At 38.2% G+C, this 19,540-nt stretch overlaps 1 protein-coding gene across 1 annotated transcript in view; it reads right to left on the reverse strand.

Moving 5' to 3' along the window:
* cacna1db (calcium channel, voltage-dependent, L type, alpha 1D subunit, b) overlaps positions 1-19,540 on the reverse strand; it is a 114,165-nt gene that overhangs the window by 57,375 nt on the left and 37,250 nt on the right. The window contains exons 4-6 of the mRNA XM_047367138.1: positions 5,869-6,008; positions 2,751-2,893; positions 385-537 (exon numbers count right to left, since the gene is read on the reverse strand). Coding sequence (XP_047223094.1) covers positions 385-537; positions 2,751-2,893; positions 5,869-6,008 — 436 coding nt within the window. The remainder of the gene's footprint in view (positions 1-384; positions 538-2,750; positions 2,894-5,868; positions 6,009-19,540) is intronic.

Genomic DNA, 19,540 nt, shown 5'->3' on the forward strand with positions numbered 1-19,540 from the left:
CACAAACTAAATGTGCTTCTCTGAGCCAATAAACAACAACTGAAAGAAGAAACCATCTTGCGCTGTATTATTATTATTTTGTTTTTGTATTTACATATGCGTATTTGTCGACAGACTTGTCCTCATTTCTTGAATAACTGTGCTATTTTGAAAGCAATGCTTGGGTAAAGGGTAAGTGTGTTTACATAATAGCTAGATATCAGTCAGTTAAATCGCCAGATTTAATCCACCATCTGGTGTTCTGTCCTGTTTTCAGTTTCTTGTCACCATTCACATTCAAGATGCATTTACCGTTATCTTAGATCTACACTTTGTCTGTTTAGTGTGAAGTAAAGATAGAAACTAACTGAATAATAAAAAAAGGTGCTTTACAAATAGCTTTACCTGTTTTTATCACATAGCATGTGGCATGCATTTTTCCAATGAAGAGCTCCAGACCAATGATGGCGTAGATGATGATTACAAAGAGGACCAGCAGAGCAATGTGAAGGAGGGGGACCATGGCTTTAATTATAGAATTTAAAACCACCTGTAAACCTGTAAACATACACTGAGGTCAGCAAATTATAACATCAACATAACTAAAGACCACAATAGATGCTTTAGCAGGACATTGTTTGTAGTTTATTTTTTATATTTATTTCATGATCATAAAACAATGTCCTTCTTTAAACTTCCAACAGTTGGACACAAATACTTTCATAGTTCAGGCTTCAGTAAGTTGGCATTTTTATAAAGAATTAGTCTCAGGAAAGTGTCACCTACTGAATACATTTCTAATGTCCAAAGCATTTTATTAAATCAACAAAAAAATTCTCCTTCTTTCAAATAAAAAAACACTAAAAGAAAATAATAAAATATAGTGTTGGATTAAAATGATAAAAATGTCTTTGTGAGTAAAATCAATGCAACAATTGTTTGAGTAAAATAGAAGACACACTGGTGGTGAACTCATGATTATCCAAATACCAGTTAGTATACAGACGACATTCTGTATGTAAAGCAGCTGTACACACATGAAAACAAACAGACCGTTTAACCCTTCTATCAGATTTCACAATGACACGACGTTCACAAAAGCCCAGACCTTGTTGTCTATGCTACAGCCTAGTGAAACTGCACAAAGCAGAGCTAAAAAGACATTTGCAAGTCAATCTTCATGTTTCCCAGCAGTTCTTTCCTGCCTCAAACAGCCCAATGATCCGCTGCTATGGAAACTCAAATAATGCAAACCGATCAGCGCACAATGTAGATGTAAAGTCATATGTGTGGGAAACAGAAGCAGGGAAGAAAGCACCATCATCACCAGTAGGAACTGTAGAGATGCAATCTGTGCAAAAGAGCATTTAAAAAAAAAAAAAATTTATGGTTATTTATATAAGATGTAGTGGAAACAAATACATTGTTGAGGAAACATAATCCTCCTTTTGAATTTGTATGGTTGTTTCTGTAAATATTTTTGAGCTATGATAACAATATTGTTCTTTAATGTACTTTTATTAATTAAATTATTTAATGCTTATTTCATGTTTTATTGATGTATGGTCCATAGCCATGGTTGTTTTTAAATGTGCTATAGAAAAGTGTGAAAATGTTAGACTATCTGATGAACTCCAAAACATTAGAAATACTAATCATATAAATAACAACAAGACTTTTAAAACCAGGCCATTGGTCTAGTTTATGATGCATTTGGACTGTCCAGTCATTCATAATATCCTGGAGTGACTATATCTCCGTCTTTATTCGAAGACTCACTGATGGCGATAACCATTGACTGTTTACTGTTATGTGTCAGATAAAGAGACAGGAAGGGAGACGTGCACGCTGTTTTTGCAGGAGACTATAAATGACAGGTCACATTTAATTAAACCTTCAACCGTTTTAGGCGTAACTTTATCTTGTTACAAAATTCTAATTTTTTGCTGTCTGCAGATGAAGCTTCCCACATATTAACATGTGACTAACTGGTCTAAAGCTCTTTAAGTTTGCAAAGAGCACATTTCATATTTCCAATGATGATGAGTGCTTCCCTTTTATCTGCTCATTATTGGTGTTCTTGAAGAAAATTAACACTATGCAGCAAGAATACAACATCCACCTGTGATCCTGACCCTCTACTGCTGTTAAACAGTGACCTGATCTTACACCATGTGTGGAGTGCTGTAGAGCCCAGGTGTGTATCTTTAAGGCTGTGTTGTGTTTAAAGCAAAAATCAGACCGAGCCTGCTTGTTTCTGAGTTAATTAGTTTTTAAATCTTTTTTTTGGATTAGTTTTAAATCAGTCAAAAATATGTTTCTAAAACGGATAAGACTGAAGTTTGTCTTGTGAAGCAGTCCAGTTTCTGTTGGCACATAACATCATCTGGTGATGACACCCTGTTGCTTCTGTGCTTATTTTGAAGGAAAAAAGAAATATTTCTTGAGTTGCCCTGCTATGTTGTCTTTAAAATATCATCCCATCTAGTTCTCATCAACCTATCATGCTGTATCGTCTCATTGAGGGGCGTAGCGATAGATACTGTATCTATCTGGACTCAAAATTCGAATGGTTTCAGTTAAGTTCTGAAAGCCACTTTGCTCTCTAAGTCACCTCTGTCTTTACAAGCCAACTACTTAAGCTCTGTCGCTTAACAATGCATTTTAATACAAATGAAAGTGATGAGTAAGGTCAACATTTCTGATTTCTATGAGTCCCCCTTGGACTCATAGAAATCAACACATGCTGAATGATTTCTGCATTGACTCACTGGGGACTCCAGAAACAAGGCGAAGAGGTCGAAGCACGCGAAAGGCTCTGAGGGCCTTCACGTCAAACCCCCCTGGTTTACCTCCAGTCTGCCCCCCAGAGTCAGCATCTTTGGTTATCATCTCCAGGACAACACTGAACAACCTGGGTATTATACAGGAGAAAATAAAGCATGGGATGGAGAAGTCAAATAGAGTATGACAGAGAAGAATGAGGGAACAGTGATGGCAAAGAGAAGAACTTCAGCTAAATGATTAAAGGAAACATGTCACAAAGCAAAGAACAAAGCTGTGGGTCCTTTTTGTATTTTCTCATTGAGCATCAACCTTTGTGAGTCAACCTGGCATAATGTAGGCATAATGTATACACTTATTCATAGCCCTGGCAGATTTAGGTAAGCAATCTTTTAGTTTTACCAACATGTTTCTTCTGTAAGAAGCTATAGATTAGGGTGATAGCGAGGACGTCTTCCAAGGTCAAAGACATGGAACACATCACTAAAAAGACATCAAAATACCAGTGGAAACATGTGAAAAGCTGGTCAGCATTCCACTGATTATTTAAAAGGGTAGAAATAATTTTCAACAAGCCATATATTTTTTTCTAAAATATAAATAAAAATAAATACTAATACCTTTTACTTGTTTTATTGTTGTTTGAGATTAACCTGTCTGATTTCCTGCCAGAAAAAACACATCTAGGTTGAATTAAAACATTTTTACATCTAAATCATCATTTTATCAATCTTTTATGTCATTACTTCCTTACCGTTTTTTATTTACAACTTATCAGAGTCTACAGGTTCTACATGGGCCAGGTGGCTTACCCACAACCCGTAACTCCACTCAAAGCTGTGTTTGTATATCTGCATCTGTGCACATTTATGTGACTGTACATGTGGCCAACAATTTCAGCCATCTGGACAGGACTTTGGAAGAATGTTTGAGAAAGATCATTCAGTTTTATGTGTGGGACTGACAAGTGAGATCTACTCTCACTATACAGGTCCTTCTCAAAATATTAGCATATTGTGATAAAGTTCATTATTTTCCATAATGTCATGATGAAAATTTAACATTCATATATTTTAGATTCATTGCACACTAACTGAAATATTTCAGGTCTTTTATTGTCTTAATACGGATGATTTTGGCATACAGCTCATGAAAACCCAAAATTCCTATCTCACAAAATTAGCATATTTCATCCGACCAATAAAAGAAAAGTGTTTTTAATACAAAAAACGTCAACCTTCAAATAATCATGTACAGTTATGCACTCAATACTTGGTCGGGAATCCTTTGGCAGAAGTGACTGCTTCAATGCGGCGTGGCATGGAGGCAATCAGCCTGTGGCACTGCTGAGGTCTTATGGAGGCCCAGGATGCTTCGATAGCGGCCTTTAGCTCATCCAGAGTGTTGGGTCTTGAGTCTCTCAACGTTCTCTTCATAATATCCCACAGATTCTCTATGGGGTTCAGGTCAGGAGAGTTGGCAGGCCAACTGAGCACAGTGATACCATGGTCAGTAAACCATTTACCAGTGGTTTTGGCACTGTGAGCAGGTGCCAGGTCGTGCTGAAAAATGAAATCTTCATCTCCAGAAAGCTTTTCAGCAGATGGAAGCATGAAGTGCTCCAAAATCTCCTGATAGCTAGCTGCATTGACCCTGCCCTTGATAAAACACAGTGGACCAACACCAGCAGCTGACACGGCACCCCAGACCATCACTGACTGTGGGTACTTGACACTGGACTTCTGGCATTTTGGCATTTCCTTCTCCCCAGTCTTCCTCCAGACTCTGGCACCTTGATTTCCGAATGACATGCAGAATTTGCTTTCATCCGAAAAAAGTACTTTGGACCACTGAGCAACAGTCCAGTGCTGCTTCTCTGTAGCCCAGGACTGGGGAATGCGGCACCTGTAGCCCATTTCCTGCACACGCCTGTGCACGGTGGCTCTGGATGTTTCTACTCCAGACTCAGTCCACTGGTTCCGCAGGTCCCCCAAGGTCTGGAATCGGCCCTTCTCCACAATCTTCCTCAGGGTCCGGTCACCTCTTCTCGTTGTGCAGCGTTTTCTGCCACACTTTTTCCTTCCCACAGACTTTCCACTGAGGTGCCTTGATACAGCACTTTGGGAACAGCCTATTCGTTCAGAAATTTATTTCTGTGTCTTACCCTCTTGCTTGAGGGTGTCAATAGTGGCCTTCTGGACAGCAGTCAGGTCGGCAGTCTTACCCATGATTGGGGTTTTGAGTGATGAACCAGGCTGGGAGTTTTAAAGGCCTCAGGAATCTTTTGCAGGTGTTTAGAGTTAACTCGTTGATTCAGATGATTAGGTTCATAGGTCGTTTAGAGACCCTTTTAATGATATGCTAATTTGGTGAGATAGGAATTTTGGGTTTTCATGAGCTGTATGCCAAAATCATCCGTATTAAGACAATAAAAGACCTGAAATATTTCAGTTAGTGTGCAATGAATCTAAAATATATGAATGTTAAATTTTCATCATGACATTATGGAAAATAATGAACTTTATCACAATATGCTAATATTTTGAGAAGGACCTGTATTAGTAGGAAAATGTGTGAAGTTGACTTAGACTTAGGCTGTTTCTGAAGTTCCTTGCAAATGTTTCCATACAACTCACCTTCTATATTATTAAAGCCAGAAACCTAAAAGAGTTTTATAGGAGATTTCATGTCAAAGACCAACACAAAGTAGTGCACAGTATTGAAGAGGAAGAAAATGGAAACATGGCTTAGATATTTTTTTTACAACTAAAAATCTAAAAAGTACTTTGAAAACCCACCTCTTGCTCTAATAGCAGCTCTGGGTCTTTTTGGGGTGTGATAGCTTAAACTCAGATTGAATAGGGAACATCTGTGTGTAAACATTTAATTTCAGGCCTTGCCACAGATTCTCAATTAAATATATGTCCGGAAGTTGACTGAGCCATTTAACCACATAAATATGCTTTGATCTAAACAACTCCATTATAGCTCTGGCTACATGTTTAGGGTTCTAATTGTTTGTGTTATAATTAATGAGGGAAGAAATTAGAGAGAATGTGCATGCTGAAAGCTCTGTGGATAATATATGAATGGCTGTGATCTTACCCCACTATGACGATAACAAAGTCCAACATGTTCCATCCGTTTCTGACATAGGAGTTTTGATGCATGACCAGGCCATAGGCAATAATCTTCAGAAATGTCTCTATCGTAAAAATGATCAGGAAGGCATATTCTACTGTTTCCTGCATAGAGAGAAAGTATAAAAACAGAAAAAACACAAGTGAGAGAACTTTACAAACAATAAACAGTCCAGTCATTAGGACAGGAATTTGTAAAAGTCGATAATACTTTTGTTACATTGTATAAACTTCGTAAGTTGCCTCTTTTTATCAAGCAGACGGAAGGAAGAAAGACACAATGGAGGAAAGACAGAGGGATGTGAGGAAAAGAGAATGGACAGAACAAAGAAAGGAAGATGCTAGGACAGAGGGAAGGAACAGAAAGAAGGAAGGAAAAATACAAGGAGGAAAGAAACTAAGAGCACAAGGAGGAAAAGGTAGATATGAAAGAAGATAGGAAGAAAGGGCATGAAGAAGGAAGAAAGGAAGCACAGAATGAAGGAAGACGGTAGGTCAAGAGGAAAGGACACAATGTCATAAGTCTAGAGATACAAATATGTTTCCAGACATTTCCAGACCTAAAATATTTTAATCAAAATTCCAGACCCTTCCATCTGTTCCATACTTTGTAGGAGCCCTGTTTCATCATCCCACCCTCACTCTCTCATTGTCATGTTTCTTACATCAGTGTTTTCTCTCTCCCACACACTGACTGTCTGTTTCAATGCAACAATCAGTAAGCTGGCGGGTAAAAGGTTCAAAAAGATGAACTTGTGTAATGTTAATCTGAAGGACACAAAGGAAGCACAAAGAAGCACAGTTCCAGAGAAACACTGATGACTTCAGTGACATGCACACTAACTTCACACCCACTCTCACAGGCTGAGAGTCTTGCAATAGCTCCCATTAGGAAAGCATTGAGCCAATAACACAAACACATTCACAGAAGGAACTGTAGCTGTACCACAGAGGGTTTTTCAGGTTTCAGATGCATAACCATAAATTATTGTAGGTTACCCAGATGTCATTGGTTTACGTTCTTTTTTTAGGCCCCTTTCATTTTGCCTTCTGTTACTTCCTATTAAAATGTGTTCATTATTTAGCTGAATGACAATGTCAAACATCTTGTTTTCACTTTTATCAGCAGAGACACGTTTCTTACTTCTAAAATTGTAAATACACATGAAAACCAGGATTACAAAACAAATCCTGCAGTCATAAAATGTCACTCACAAGCACAAGACACTCTTACATCTACCTCTATCCTTTGGCCCAAATTCAAAGTTATAAAAAGCAGCATTTCAATGCAAACTGGAGAGCATCTTCAAGAAAAGATAAGTCATGCCAAGTTTTAATTGGAAACAACAGCATGCCAATGGATTATAACTGGGTACTTTGGGCAAACAATAAATTATTTTTTAAGAAAGACGAACAATGATATTAAGCATCACAATATATCAAACAGTAGTTGCCATGGATATTTATTGTATTGATGTAGGGAAAACACTATTTTCTGACATTTTTATGGTCTCCATAAGTTACATCAAAATGAACCATTGGCACATTACAGCAATTTTTGTCCAACTGTAAGGATATTTTTCAGAGGGAAGATCCTGCAATTTGTGAGTGAAACCCAGTGTCTCAGCTATGCCATTGAAATTTCTCAGTTTAAACAGTCAAACAGAACTTGGCCTTTGCCCTACCCTTCTCAACAAGAAACCTAACACTGCTGTACAGTGCATAGAGTAGGGCAGAAAGGGCCCAGTGGGATTAGTCTTAACAAGCACTGATATTTTAGAAATAACAAATGTTGTCATTTTTTGAGTGAAAAGTATTTAATAATTCAAAATTTAACAAATAGCAGAGAGAGCAAATGTAGCACAAATGAACTAGGTAAAAGGACACAAAACACCAGAGATGGTGAGGCAAATCTGCAACTTAGACTGGAGCTGCAGTTATGTAGCAAACTCAAAAGCTTTATAGGTTCTGAGAATCTAGTCTCCTTAACAATCTTTAACTCATATAATCAGGGAGGACATAAATGAGTGTAGCTCATGGAATAATGTTGTAGTGTGAAGAGCAGTAAAATGAGTCACAGTAGCTTCCAAGGCTGGCTAATCGAAGCTCTGACAGAGATTCTCCTCCTGAAAGGTACGTTTCATGGCTCATTACAAGGTGTTTATGTTTGTGATAGCATTATAATAATGACCACAACAATGTATCTCAAACTGAAACTTGTATTAAATGACTTTTGATCATGAAAAGAAAAACAAAAGCTAATATCTTTATGGCAATAATTCACAGTATCCAGAGATAACCTAGACTTACACAGGGACAACATGCAAACCCAATGCTCATTTATAATTTTGGTAGGGTAAATATTACACATTAGTAATTTTCTAATTAAACGGTCTTTTTTACATGAGTGTTACAAACATGATAAAGATGTCAGATTTTCATGTGTCAAAGAAGGGTTACAGATAGTTGCAACTCTGTATTTTAGATAGACCAAAGTGAAAATGTTAATTTCAGTACTTGGAGACCTAAGACTTGACTAGAACTTGTCCACCAAAGGCTTGAGACTCCAAAAACTTCGTCAAAAACAGTTTGTCGTTACACATAAGTAAACTTGGTACGATGGCAATGCTTTCAAGAGCAGAAAAAGTAAAATTAATAATTTGATTGAGAAAAATGAAAAACCATCTGATCATTTTGTTTTGCTATAAATGCCACGGCTACTCAACTAGACTTCAGTTTTTCTGTTACATGTGTCCTCTGTAATGGACTGGAGACCTCAGGCTGTACCCTGCTCAGTTTTCAAATAAATAAAAAATACTCCCATAATGTGAAACATCTTTGTATTCAAAAGTAACAGTGTAAAATAAGTGTAAAACTCATTATCCATCCCTTTGTCTAGATCCTTCAGAAGATCAACTCAGAGGCTGTTTAATAACTGATGTCTCATGGGTGGCTGTGTGTTTGACTCCTAAATAAACTGAGCGCAGTGCCATTGCAGTGGCTGGGTGATGACCTGTGAAGAACAACATCACTCAGAGGTGTTTCACACAGTTAACAGCCTTCACTGCCTGCCTCCATTCAGTTTAACATTCTTGCTCCATCCTCCTGTTTACAGAAGACTGAAATGTTCGTTCTTCTGCTTGATGAACAGCTGACTGTCAGTGCTTGCGTGTGTGTGCGCGCGTCTGTGACTTGAATTTGAAAATCTGTGGGAACAAATGTGATAACGCAGCTAGATAACATTATTGCAAAACTGTTTTGTTTTACATTTAATTTTATTATTACAAAGAGTGGTCTTTCCACATTACATTGGTTTCTTACTACTAAAATATATCAAGTGATGATGCATTTATTCAGAGCAGGGAAAACAAAAGTCCCACATTGACAAATTGATTTTTCATGAGCTCATGCGTACCACTATTATGGGCACCCTTTATGGTGAAACTTTGTACAACCTCCCTCTGCCAATAGGATAGCACTTAGTGTCCTGCTACAACATTTCACATAGTTTAAGCACATAGAAAGAATGATCTTTGACCAATAACCTTTGCACAATCTCTCTAGATCATCCTGAGTATCTTATGCTACTCACCACACCGACAGAAAAATCTCTAAAACATTAAATTATGTGGACAAAAAAGATAAAGTAAGCACTTCCTAATAACTTCTTAATAACTTGCTAGTGTGAGCAAATTAAAAAAGGCTCGTACTTTAAAGCAGCAATTGGGATAAAAAAGAGATCACAGATTGCCTGAAGCTGGTTCCATCTTTTATTGTTAACTTTGTTTACCTTTACGTGCAGATAAATCAAACCCAAAGAATGAACTTACACTTTTTCACAATTAAACTTTAAACTTTTCATTCTGTGGCTCATCTTTTCAGAAACGTAACAAAAGAAATCTTTTCGTATTTAACTTCTCAGCTCAGGAATCTATATTCTGTACTAAGGACCACTGCATGCTCATTGTTTCCCTTCTTGTAGGCTATAGGAGAGGATTTAATATGTGTAGGTAGGTAGGTAATAGTTTTTTTTGTCTCTGTGTGTGTTACCAACCTCATGATGGGATTAACATGCATGACATGATATTATATAATATTATTAAATCCCCCTGATTCTTCACTTTTTCTTATCTTTCACAGCTCCACAGGAATATCGGGATGGCGGTGTGAGAGAAGCACCGGCCTGAAGCTCTTTGATTGTGTGTTCAGTTTAAACTGACGTGGTAAATAAATGACCCTGCAGCCCGATAAACAGAGCTCCTGGTTTCTGTATGTCTCTGTTTCATGCCAACTATACATCAAAAAAAGAGCGGTACCCACTGTTTCTGCTTCCAATGTCCTGGATCAGTGACAATCGCTCCCTCAGAGGTTGTAGTAAAAATAACGTTGCCATGGAAATCAGGCTTGTCTTGTGTGTGGGCAGAGAAAGAGACTTGAAATAATCAAGTGAGAGAAACTCAAGACAACTGCTCTTAATACAGCACACTGGTTTGGTTGAATGCAAGATTTTATTGAAGCCCTCCCATGAATGATACTCAGTGCTTTCAACTCAGTGCTTTATCAGTCTTTTGAGGCCATAATCAGGCTTCTGGAATAATTAGGATTGCAATTTTGACAACTCTTCTAGGCTGTAGATGTAAGTGAAAATGGTTGGTTTCCTGGCACAGACCTGGCTTTTAAAGAATAGTTTGAACATTTTCAATATGGTTGAGGTTAGGGCATTGATATTCCATAAGGTTGTTCTGTTGGGAAAATTCAATTATGTCAAAGTTTCACTCATGTCACCCTGACTGTCACCTCTGATGAATTGAAATTGGTTGGAATATTCAGAAAGAACCCAGTAATCACCAAGGCTCAAATCTATCATAAACTGGAAGATGCTGAAACACCAGCATCAGTGTCAGCAGTAAAGAAGGACTTCCTCCAATATTAACACTAACAAGTGCAAATGAGAACTGGAAAAGCCAAACACCTTTTGGAGCAAGGTTTGTGGTCAGACGTGACAAAGATTAAGCTGTTTGGCCTTAATAAGAATGAGTATATTTGGGGGAGTCCAGGTGAGGCAGTTTAAATCTATTGCCGTTGTACCGCCTGTCAAGCATGATGGTGGCAGCATCATGCTGAGGAGCTGTTTCTTTACCACCAACACTGGTGTACTTCACAAAGTGGACAGAATAATGAAGAACAACCTCCATATTCTTCAACTTCAAATCAGAACCCAGATGACTTAAACTTAGACACACATGGGTGTTCAAAATAGACAATGTTCACAAACACACATCACAACTGGCGTTGGAGTGGATAAAGCAACTTAAACTATAATCTTCTGGACAAAATCTGACCAAACCCTGTTGGAAATGTATGCACCATATTAAATTACAGTAACTGTGCTATTTCTGATAAAAAGAGCAGCTAGATCTATGCCAGAAGCTTGTTGATGGTTAAAAAATTTTCAATTTCTCCACAACTGGCTAAGAGACATTTAACCAAATAATAATGGAAGACAGAAATATATTTATATACAAATTTGAACTTGTGCATCTAATTCTTGCTATTTATTTTCATTTTATTTGTATGTTGTATAAATGTTCCAACCCTGGAAAGATAACAGTTTAAAATGCATTGTTAAAAAGCCATAATTTAAACGTCTTTCAAGGGCCCTATGTAAATTTCAGACTGGCTCTCTACCTTTAAATCTCAAGACTATTATTGTTAGTTTATATCTAATGCGATGCCACCAAGACAATAGTAAAATCATGTTGACAGAATGGCTTATTTAATTTGATTTATTTAAAAACTATAACTTCTTATACTGATATTGCCATCTGTCTGCTCAACAATTTCACATGCATTTTATTTTGAGCCAGAGGCTTCCTACAACAGACTGCGGCTCAGACACCAAAAGAGACACGGCTTAAATAATTTAAGGCAGATAAGTGTATCTTCTAAGCTCTAAAATCCTCTGTTTTGGAGGTGGGACAAGACCTTTGGGTTGCCTGAACTGAAGCTAAAACGAGCTGACAGAGAAGTCAATTCTCAGCAGATGTTTGGGTCTTCACAGAGACTTTTATACCGTTTTAAACCCTGAAATGTTTGATATCCACTTCATGTAATTCTGCACATTAATTGTTTTTTTTTACTGAGTTTGAATTTTAGGTCTGTTCAGTTATTTAACCAATTATTTCATTGTATTTCAGCTGAGCAGTGAATGAAAACATAATTGTTATACAGCATGTGGAACAATCTCCCACAGAGAACCTTTTATATCTACTGATAAAAGAAGTGTGTCTAAAAGACTTTAATATTAAAAACTCCCACACTGAATTAAAGTGACAAGATGTGAAAATGCTATTTAAGGCTATTCCACGAGGGTATATAGCAACCCTAAACACTTTTCAAATATAACACATTCAATAATTAATCATAGGATATTTGTTAAAATTTTAATGTGGCAAATTGTAAATTCTTAAGGAAATATGATTGTATTGCATACATTCTGAAAACTCAAAAAACATTTATTCTAAACAATCATACTTTGTGAGAAAAGAAATGTAAGTTCCAGAATTTGACAGTAATAACTGAAATATTATTTTCTGCATACTACATGAAATTTGTCAAAAAGGTCAATATGCTGATTATTTCTTAGGGGAAAGTTGAATAAAATAACAAATAAAGTATATAAAGACAATAATGAAAAAACAGGGAGGTAGTTTTCCATAGTTGATAAATTTCTTTAAGTAGATATAAGTTTTATTGACGAGAGTTAGAGAAGTTCTTTGCAGAAAGAATCTGAATAATGCTGCCAAAACAGGGCTACCAATATAGTGGATTTGAGTCTTTCAAAACAAGTAAAACTTCACCATTTTCTGCCAGTGTAAGCCAGCATTATTTAGTGGATAATAAACTCTCTGTATTTCTACAATAAACTATTGTTTAGTTTGTCACTGGTTTCTCAGTTGAACATGTTCAGTGTTAGAACTCAAGCTGATCAGTGGGACTGAGGCAATCGGCAGCTCCTGCCAGCTTTATTTTGCATGATGGCCTGAATGTTCTGTTGAGAAAACAGCAACAAGCTAAACTACGGTCCAATCTAAGCATGTAAAGATTGACAATCTAAATTACATAAAACACCAGGTCTTAAATACCTTTGTATTGAGATGTCAGGATGTCTGTAGCATCAACAAAAATGCGTTTGTTATTAACACAAGGTGCTGGTGTCTGAGACAGGTATGTAGAGAGAGAGAAAGAGAGAATAATCTAAATAGCTTTTTCTTGTCCTGCCTGTGGTGGTTGTTTATGCCCAGGGTGGCACAACCTGTAGGAGGCGCCACAAATGCTCAGAAAAGTCATTTGTGCTATGAAAAAGCTTTGTATTTCCAGTCAGTAGGGAGTGGGGTCTGGTGAATTAGTCTCGTTAAATTGCCCTTATGTATCTCTGTGTGTGCATGGTTGTCTGTTCTGGATGTCTCTGTGTTGACCTGTGATGGACTAGTAAAGTGTTCACGGTGTAACCCCGCCTCTCGCCCAATGACTAATGGAGATAGGCTCAACTTCCCCAGCAATCTTGCAAGGATAAGCAGATTTGGATGGATGGATGGATGGATGGATGGATGGATGGATGGATGGATGGATGGATGGATGGATGGATGGATGGATGGATGGATGGATGGATGGATGGATGGATGGATGGATGGATGGATGGATGGATGGATGGATGGATGGATGGTGGCAGAGTGCAACTGCATGTACAGTTCATAATCCAAAACATTTTGTTTGTGTTTTGAAAATATTTATTTGATGCCAAATCAATATAAAGCCAGAGAAACTAAATATAATTCAGTTCAGTTTACTCCTTATTGATATTCTCAGTTTAAAATGTAGATGTCCACGAACCCCTAATTCCATTATGAGAACATGTCAGCATCAGTAAAACAAGACTAAATTTCCTGCAGGGGATTGTTGAACATCAGTGTGTAAAGCTGCTCAGGGCCACCAGACTGCTCCTTCTACAATGCACATTGTTACAGATCCTCATTGGACATTTTTTCTATTCAAATTCAAGATCTACTACCTGCTCTGATATCTCCACGGGTAAAACCTCTTCAAGAAGCAAAAATCTATCCATCTGCAAAGTTAAACTTGAAGTGTCTCTATTATACCAAACCCATTTAGTTTACTGTAGAATATGTTCGTGACTGGTTTGTTTAATACATTTCTGAACTTGGACAAATTTTCTCTCATTATCTGTCTTGATCACACTAAACTATCCTAGTGAAATGTGTGATAGCCGAATATTATAGAGTTTGGATCAATCTATCTAGGTAGTGAACTGCCTACTACTTCACAGAAATCCACTTCCAACATACACCATGGAAATAATTAGGAACCCACAAAAATTAATATACACTGCTCAAAAAAATAAAAGGAACACTTAAACAACACAATATAACTCCAAGTAAATCAAACTTCTGTGAAATCAAAATGTCCACTTAGGAAGCAACACTGATTGACAATCAATTTCACATGTTGTTTAAATGGAAAAGACAACAGGGGAAAATCTTTGGTGATTAGCAAGACACACTCAATAAAGGAGTGGTTCTGCAGGTGGGGACCACAGACCACTTCTCAGTACCTATGCTTTCTGGCTGATGTTTTGGTCACTTTTGAATGTTGGTGGTGCTTTCACACTCGTGGTAGCATGAGACGGACTCTACAACCCACACAAGTGGCTCAGGTAGAGTAGCTCATCCAGGATGGCACATCAATGTGAGCTGTGGCAAGAAGGTTTGCTGTGTCTGTCAGCATAGTGTCCAGAGCCTGGAGGCGCTACCAGGAGACAGGCCGGTACACCAGGAGACGTGGAGGAGGCCGTAGGAGGGCAACAACCCAGCAGCAGGACCGCTACCTCTGCCTTTGTGGAAGGAGGAACAGGAGGAGCACTGCCAGAGCCCTGCAAAATGACCTCCAGCAGGCCACAAATGTGCATGTGTCTGCACAAACGGTTAGAAACTGACTCCATGAGGATGGTATGAGGGCCCGACGTCCACAAATGGGGGTTGTGCTCACAGCCCAACAACATGCAGGAAGCTTGGCATTAGCCACAGAACACCAGGATTGGCAAATTTGCCACTGGCGCCCTGTGCTCTTCACAGATGAAAGCAGGTTCACACTGAGCACATGTGATAGACGTGACAGAGTCTGGAGACACCGTGGAGAGCGATCTGCTGCCTGCAACATCCTTCAGCATGACTGGTTTGGCAGTGGGTCAGTAATGGTGTGGGGTGGCATTTCTTAGGAGGGCCGCACGGCCCTCCATGTGCTCGCCAGAGGTAGCCTGACTGCCATTAGGTACCGAGATGAGATCCTCAGACCCCTTGTGAGACCATATGCTGGTGCGGTTGGCCCTGGGTTCCTCCTAATGCAGGACAATGCTAGACCTCATGTGGATGGAGTGTGTCAGCAGTTCCTGCAAGATGAAGACATTGAAGCTATGGACTGGCCCGTCCGTTCCCCAGACCTGAATCTGATTGAGCACATCTGGGACATCATGTCTCGCTCCATCCACCAACGTCACGTTGCACCACAGACTTTCCAGGAGTTGGCGGATGCTTTAGTCCAGATCTGGGAGGAGATCTCTCAGGAGACCATGCGCCGTCTCATCAGGAGCATGACCAGGTGTTGTAGGGAGGTCATACAGACACATGGAGGCCACAAACAATACTGAGCCTCATTTTGACTTGTTTTAAGAACATTACATCAAAGTTGGATCAGCCTGTAGTGTGTTTTTCCACTTTAATTTTGTGTATGACTCCAAATCCAGGCCTCCATTGGTTAATAAATTGGATTTCCATTGATGATTTTTGTGTGATTTTGTTGTCAGCACATTCAACTTTGTACAGAACAAAGTATTCAATGAGAATATTTCATTCATTCAGATCTAGGATGTGTTATTTGAGTGTTCCCTTTATTTTTTTGAGCAGTGTAGTTTATCATAGACCAAGTTACACAGTTATTCCCTACAGATGTCTGTCTGTAATTACAGCCAAATCCCATTAACATGATCTTCACTCCTCTTTGTCCCTAAACACCAGGACCAACTGCAACCATGAGTTAAGCTTTAACTTTAGGTCTTAAGACAGAGTGAGCTGATATGTTTCACACAGAACCTTGCATCTGTCTGTATGTAAACCTGGTCATTAAGCTGAAAAATGGTAATTAAACTCTCTCACTTTTGTCTCCAACAAAGACATGATGATAGCAGCAGTAGTGAGTTGCCTGTACTCTCCAAGTGTCACATTATGTTGTGTGAATCTTTGCAGCTATACAAACAAGTGAATCTTTTTTGCTCTCTTCAGGCACTTATGACTAATTAATTATTCAAAAGAATGTTTTGTTTGCCATTTTTCCTACAATTAACCGACGTTACTCTCGCTGCAGTAATGCTGTGTGCAGGTACACGTTGAACAATTAGAAACCTACTTGTACCAAGACTAAGAACACTGAAAAACATTACAAACCTGAGCATTTTATAATGTGTTTTTCATTTGCTTCAAATAATCTTTAAGTTTTATGTAGTGTTATGTAAAATGCATGGGGAGTAATTTATAACACACAAGACAAATCCATAGAAGAAGAAAATGTGTGCAAATTAGTGATACCGAGGAGTTTAAGAAGAATTAACTCAATCTGACCTTCCTCTGAGAATGAGAGACAGTAATCAGTGTCTACAATTGGCAAATTAATGATCTAATTTCATGATTTTCAATAGTAAGCAACACAAATCCAGAGTCCTGTTTACATAAAGCGTCATATATCTTGAGAACACTATGCCTTCAGCTGTAAAAGACCGTGAGAAAGAGTGATTGGAGCTGACATGGGTGGAGATGTTAACTGTACAGCTGCTGGTCTGGAGAATGTTATTCCTTTATATTTTCTCCTCTAGGTCTGCAGGCAAAAGATTGGCAGTTCTTTGAATGTTTAAATTGTAATGGGAAATTAGGTACTTTGAGGTGCTGCCTGATTGGCCACAATGTTATTCCGAAGCAGGCCAGTTAATCTTCTAAGAGCAGAGATTGACCAATCAGAGGTTTTGCGAACAATTACTAATTATGAGTTTTGTAAAACTATGTAAAGTCCTGCAGCCACCCGCTTTACCAGTTTCTGATTTCTCTTTAAGAGCTGTAAATAACAGCAAAATATGTTTTCTGGATAAACAGAAAATGTAGCTACCATAACAACATATTTTTTTTAGTCCAATAAAACAATTATTTCTCAAAAACATATCAAGGTTACTGTACAAGCAGTTACAGCGTTACTAGCAGCAGTCCCTGTGTGTATTCTCTCCAGAGTAAGTCGACCCTAAACTGAGACATTTCCCAAAAACTGCCATCAACTTTGCTGTATTGTGTTCAAGAATCAAGTATAGGTTGTAATTAAGTAGCAGCTTGAAACAACAGCCAACATAGCTTCATGGAAAATACAGTTTCCATTTTAATAGCTGCTTACATCTCTGCATTTTTCTCTTAGTTCATTTGTGAACACCTCCCTAGTACTGAATATGTATCAGTAACAACTTGATTGAAAAAAGATTGGACTTTTACTTTTTGGACTTTAGTTACCAACAGGCCTAACACGGATCAGGACTGGTCCCGTGGTCTCAGTGCCTCTCTGACTGACAGATCCTCATGTGCCAGGTTATGTAGTTAGGGGGTCACATGAGCAAAAAGTCACCTTTAAATAGAGCCAAAAGAAATAAAATAAAAATGAAAATTATGGTTTCCTGAAAAACATAAAATTGTTTGCACATTCTCTCTAGCTATACCGATGTTCTTCTTGCTTGTTTGGTGAACAGTGTTTAGCTGTGAGCCTGTGTGTATACTTGCATGTCCTGTGTGTCTCTGTGATGACCCTAAGATTGTGGGGTAAACCTGTTCAGGATGCCCCATCTCTAAGGCAATGACTGAAGGGCAAACCCTAACCCTAAACAGTTTTAAATAGGTACAGATAACAAATAGATGCATTTTCTTATGACTGGATTGGACACACGACTGCATACAATGCGTTATTCTGTTTACTAATTCTATTTTAAAGAACACCATCTCCACATTATGGTATGATCTCTTAAAAAAATGCAACATCATTCATGGTCCTCTCTCAACCAGTTGTGTTAATGGATCATCTTGTTCTGCAGTGACCCCACCGCTACCACTGATATCAGACTTTGTGTCAGAAGTAAACAAAGTGATCTCAGAATACCGGCCTAAATAAACTGGATTATTATTTTGTGTAAAAGAGGCCTTATTAAAATTAAGAATATATATATTCTTAATCTCAATAAGGCCCCTTATTATACATTATATATAACATATATTATACATTATATATAACTTATATATAACTTTTCCTTTACACACTTATCAGGCAAACACAAGGATTTAAATACCTTAAGTGACCTTTTCATTCCCACGGAACTGTGCCATGCTACAACCACAACCTTCAGTGTATTTTATTTAGATTTTATGTGATAGAAAGTGTGCAAAGTGTGTTGTCCATATATTTAGGCCCCCTTACTCTGATACCTCTAAAAAAAAACAACTGTGCAATCAATTGTTTACAGAAATCACCTAATTAGTAAATGGAGTCCACCTTACACATATACAAATACTGCTGTGGGCATTTTCATTTTACTTCTAAAGTTAAAAACCTGCCAAACAGCTACTACACTCTAAAATTGTTTGAGAGTGACAGTGCATTTATGTGTAATCGATCCAAAAGAATAGCTGCCGCAACCCCATTATCATCATGACAGACCTAACGAACAAATCAGCTGGGAGCCACACACACACACACACACACACACACAGAGCAATCCTCAGTCGATGTCACCTCCCTCTCTGATGGTAACATGAGCTGACATAACACTCGATGCTGTGTGGCTCCAATCTTTCGGTGTGTCTGGCTTGTGTGTGTGCTCAGCCTAACCTTCATCATTCTCACTCCACCCAACAGGCACTGTATCATCCCACAATGGAGTGATGACATCAGTCTAGGTCACATGATGGGAAACATGACGCTACTGGAACTAAATACAGTTTAAAAGGACAATTAAAAAGTGGAATTTTTCCAATGAGTACAAAGAAATTGGAAAAAAAAAAATCTCAATAATCAATTAATAATGAGCATGGTTGTGTTACATAGTGCCTAAATTAACTATGACATTAGCGGCACAAAGACAGCTGGGAATCACTTCAAATTATTTGCTGAGAAAACCTCAAAGCTCCGGTTCTGAGAAGCACATCGTCTCAGGTCAGCATCTCCTCAAAATAAAATTATTTGGCAAAAACTACATCTTCTCTGCTATGAAATTTCATAAGGATTTTTACAGATAAAGCATTTCAGTGTTTATGTATGCCCTTATGAGGATGCAAAAGCAAGAGTGTTTTTGTGTGTTAATGTGTGTGTGTGGTTGTTGTTGTTGTGTGTGAGCCATGAAGGTGAATCAACCAGGCGGCCAGAAGCAGGCTAATCAGCCCCTATTATGCTCTGTTGCCTTTGGTTTTAATGAGATTAATGGGGGCAAGAAAGGCACAGCATGGACTGCTCAGTGCTTCACAACACTGCCAGCAAAAGATTCACTG

Source organism: Girardinichthys multiradiatus, chromosome 1 (assembly GCF_021462225.1).
Source record: "Girardinichthys multiradiatus isolate DD_20200921_A chromosome 1, DD_fGirMul_XY1, whole genome shotgun sequence".
Taxonomy (NCBI): domain Eukaryota; kingdom Metazoa; phylum Chordata; class Actinopteri; order Cyprinodontiformes; family Goodeidae; genus Girardinichthys; species Girardinichthys multiradiatus.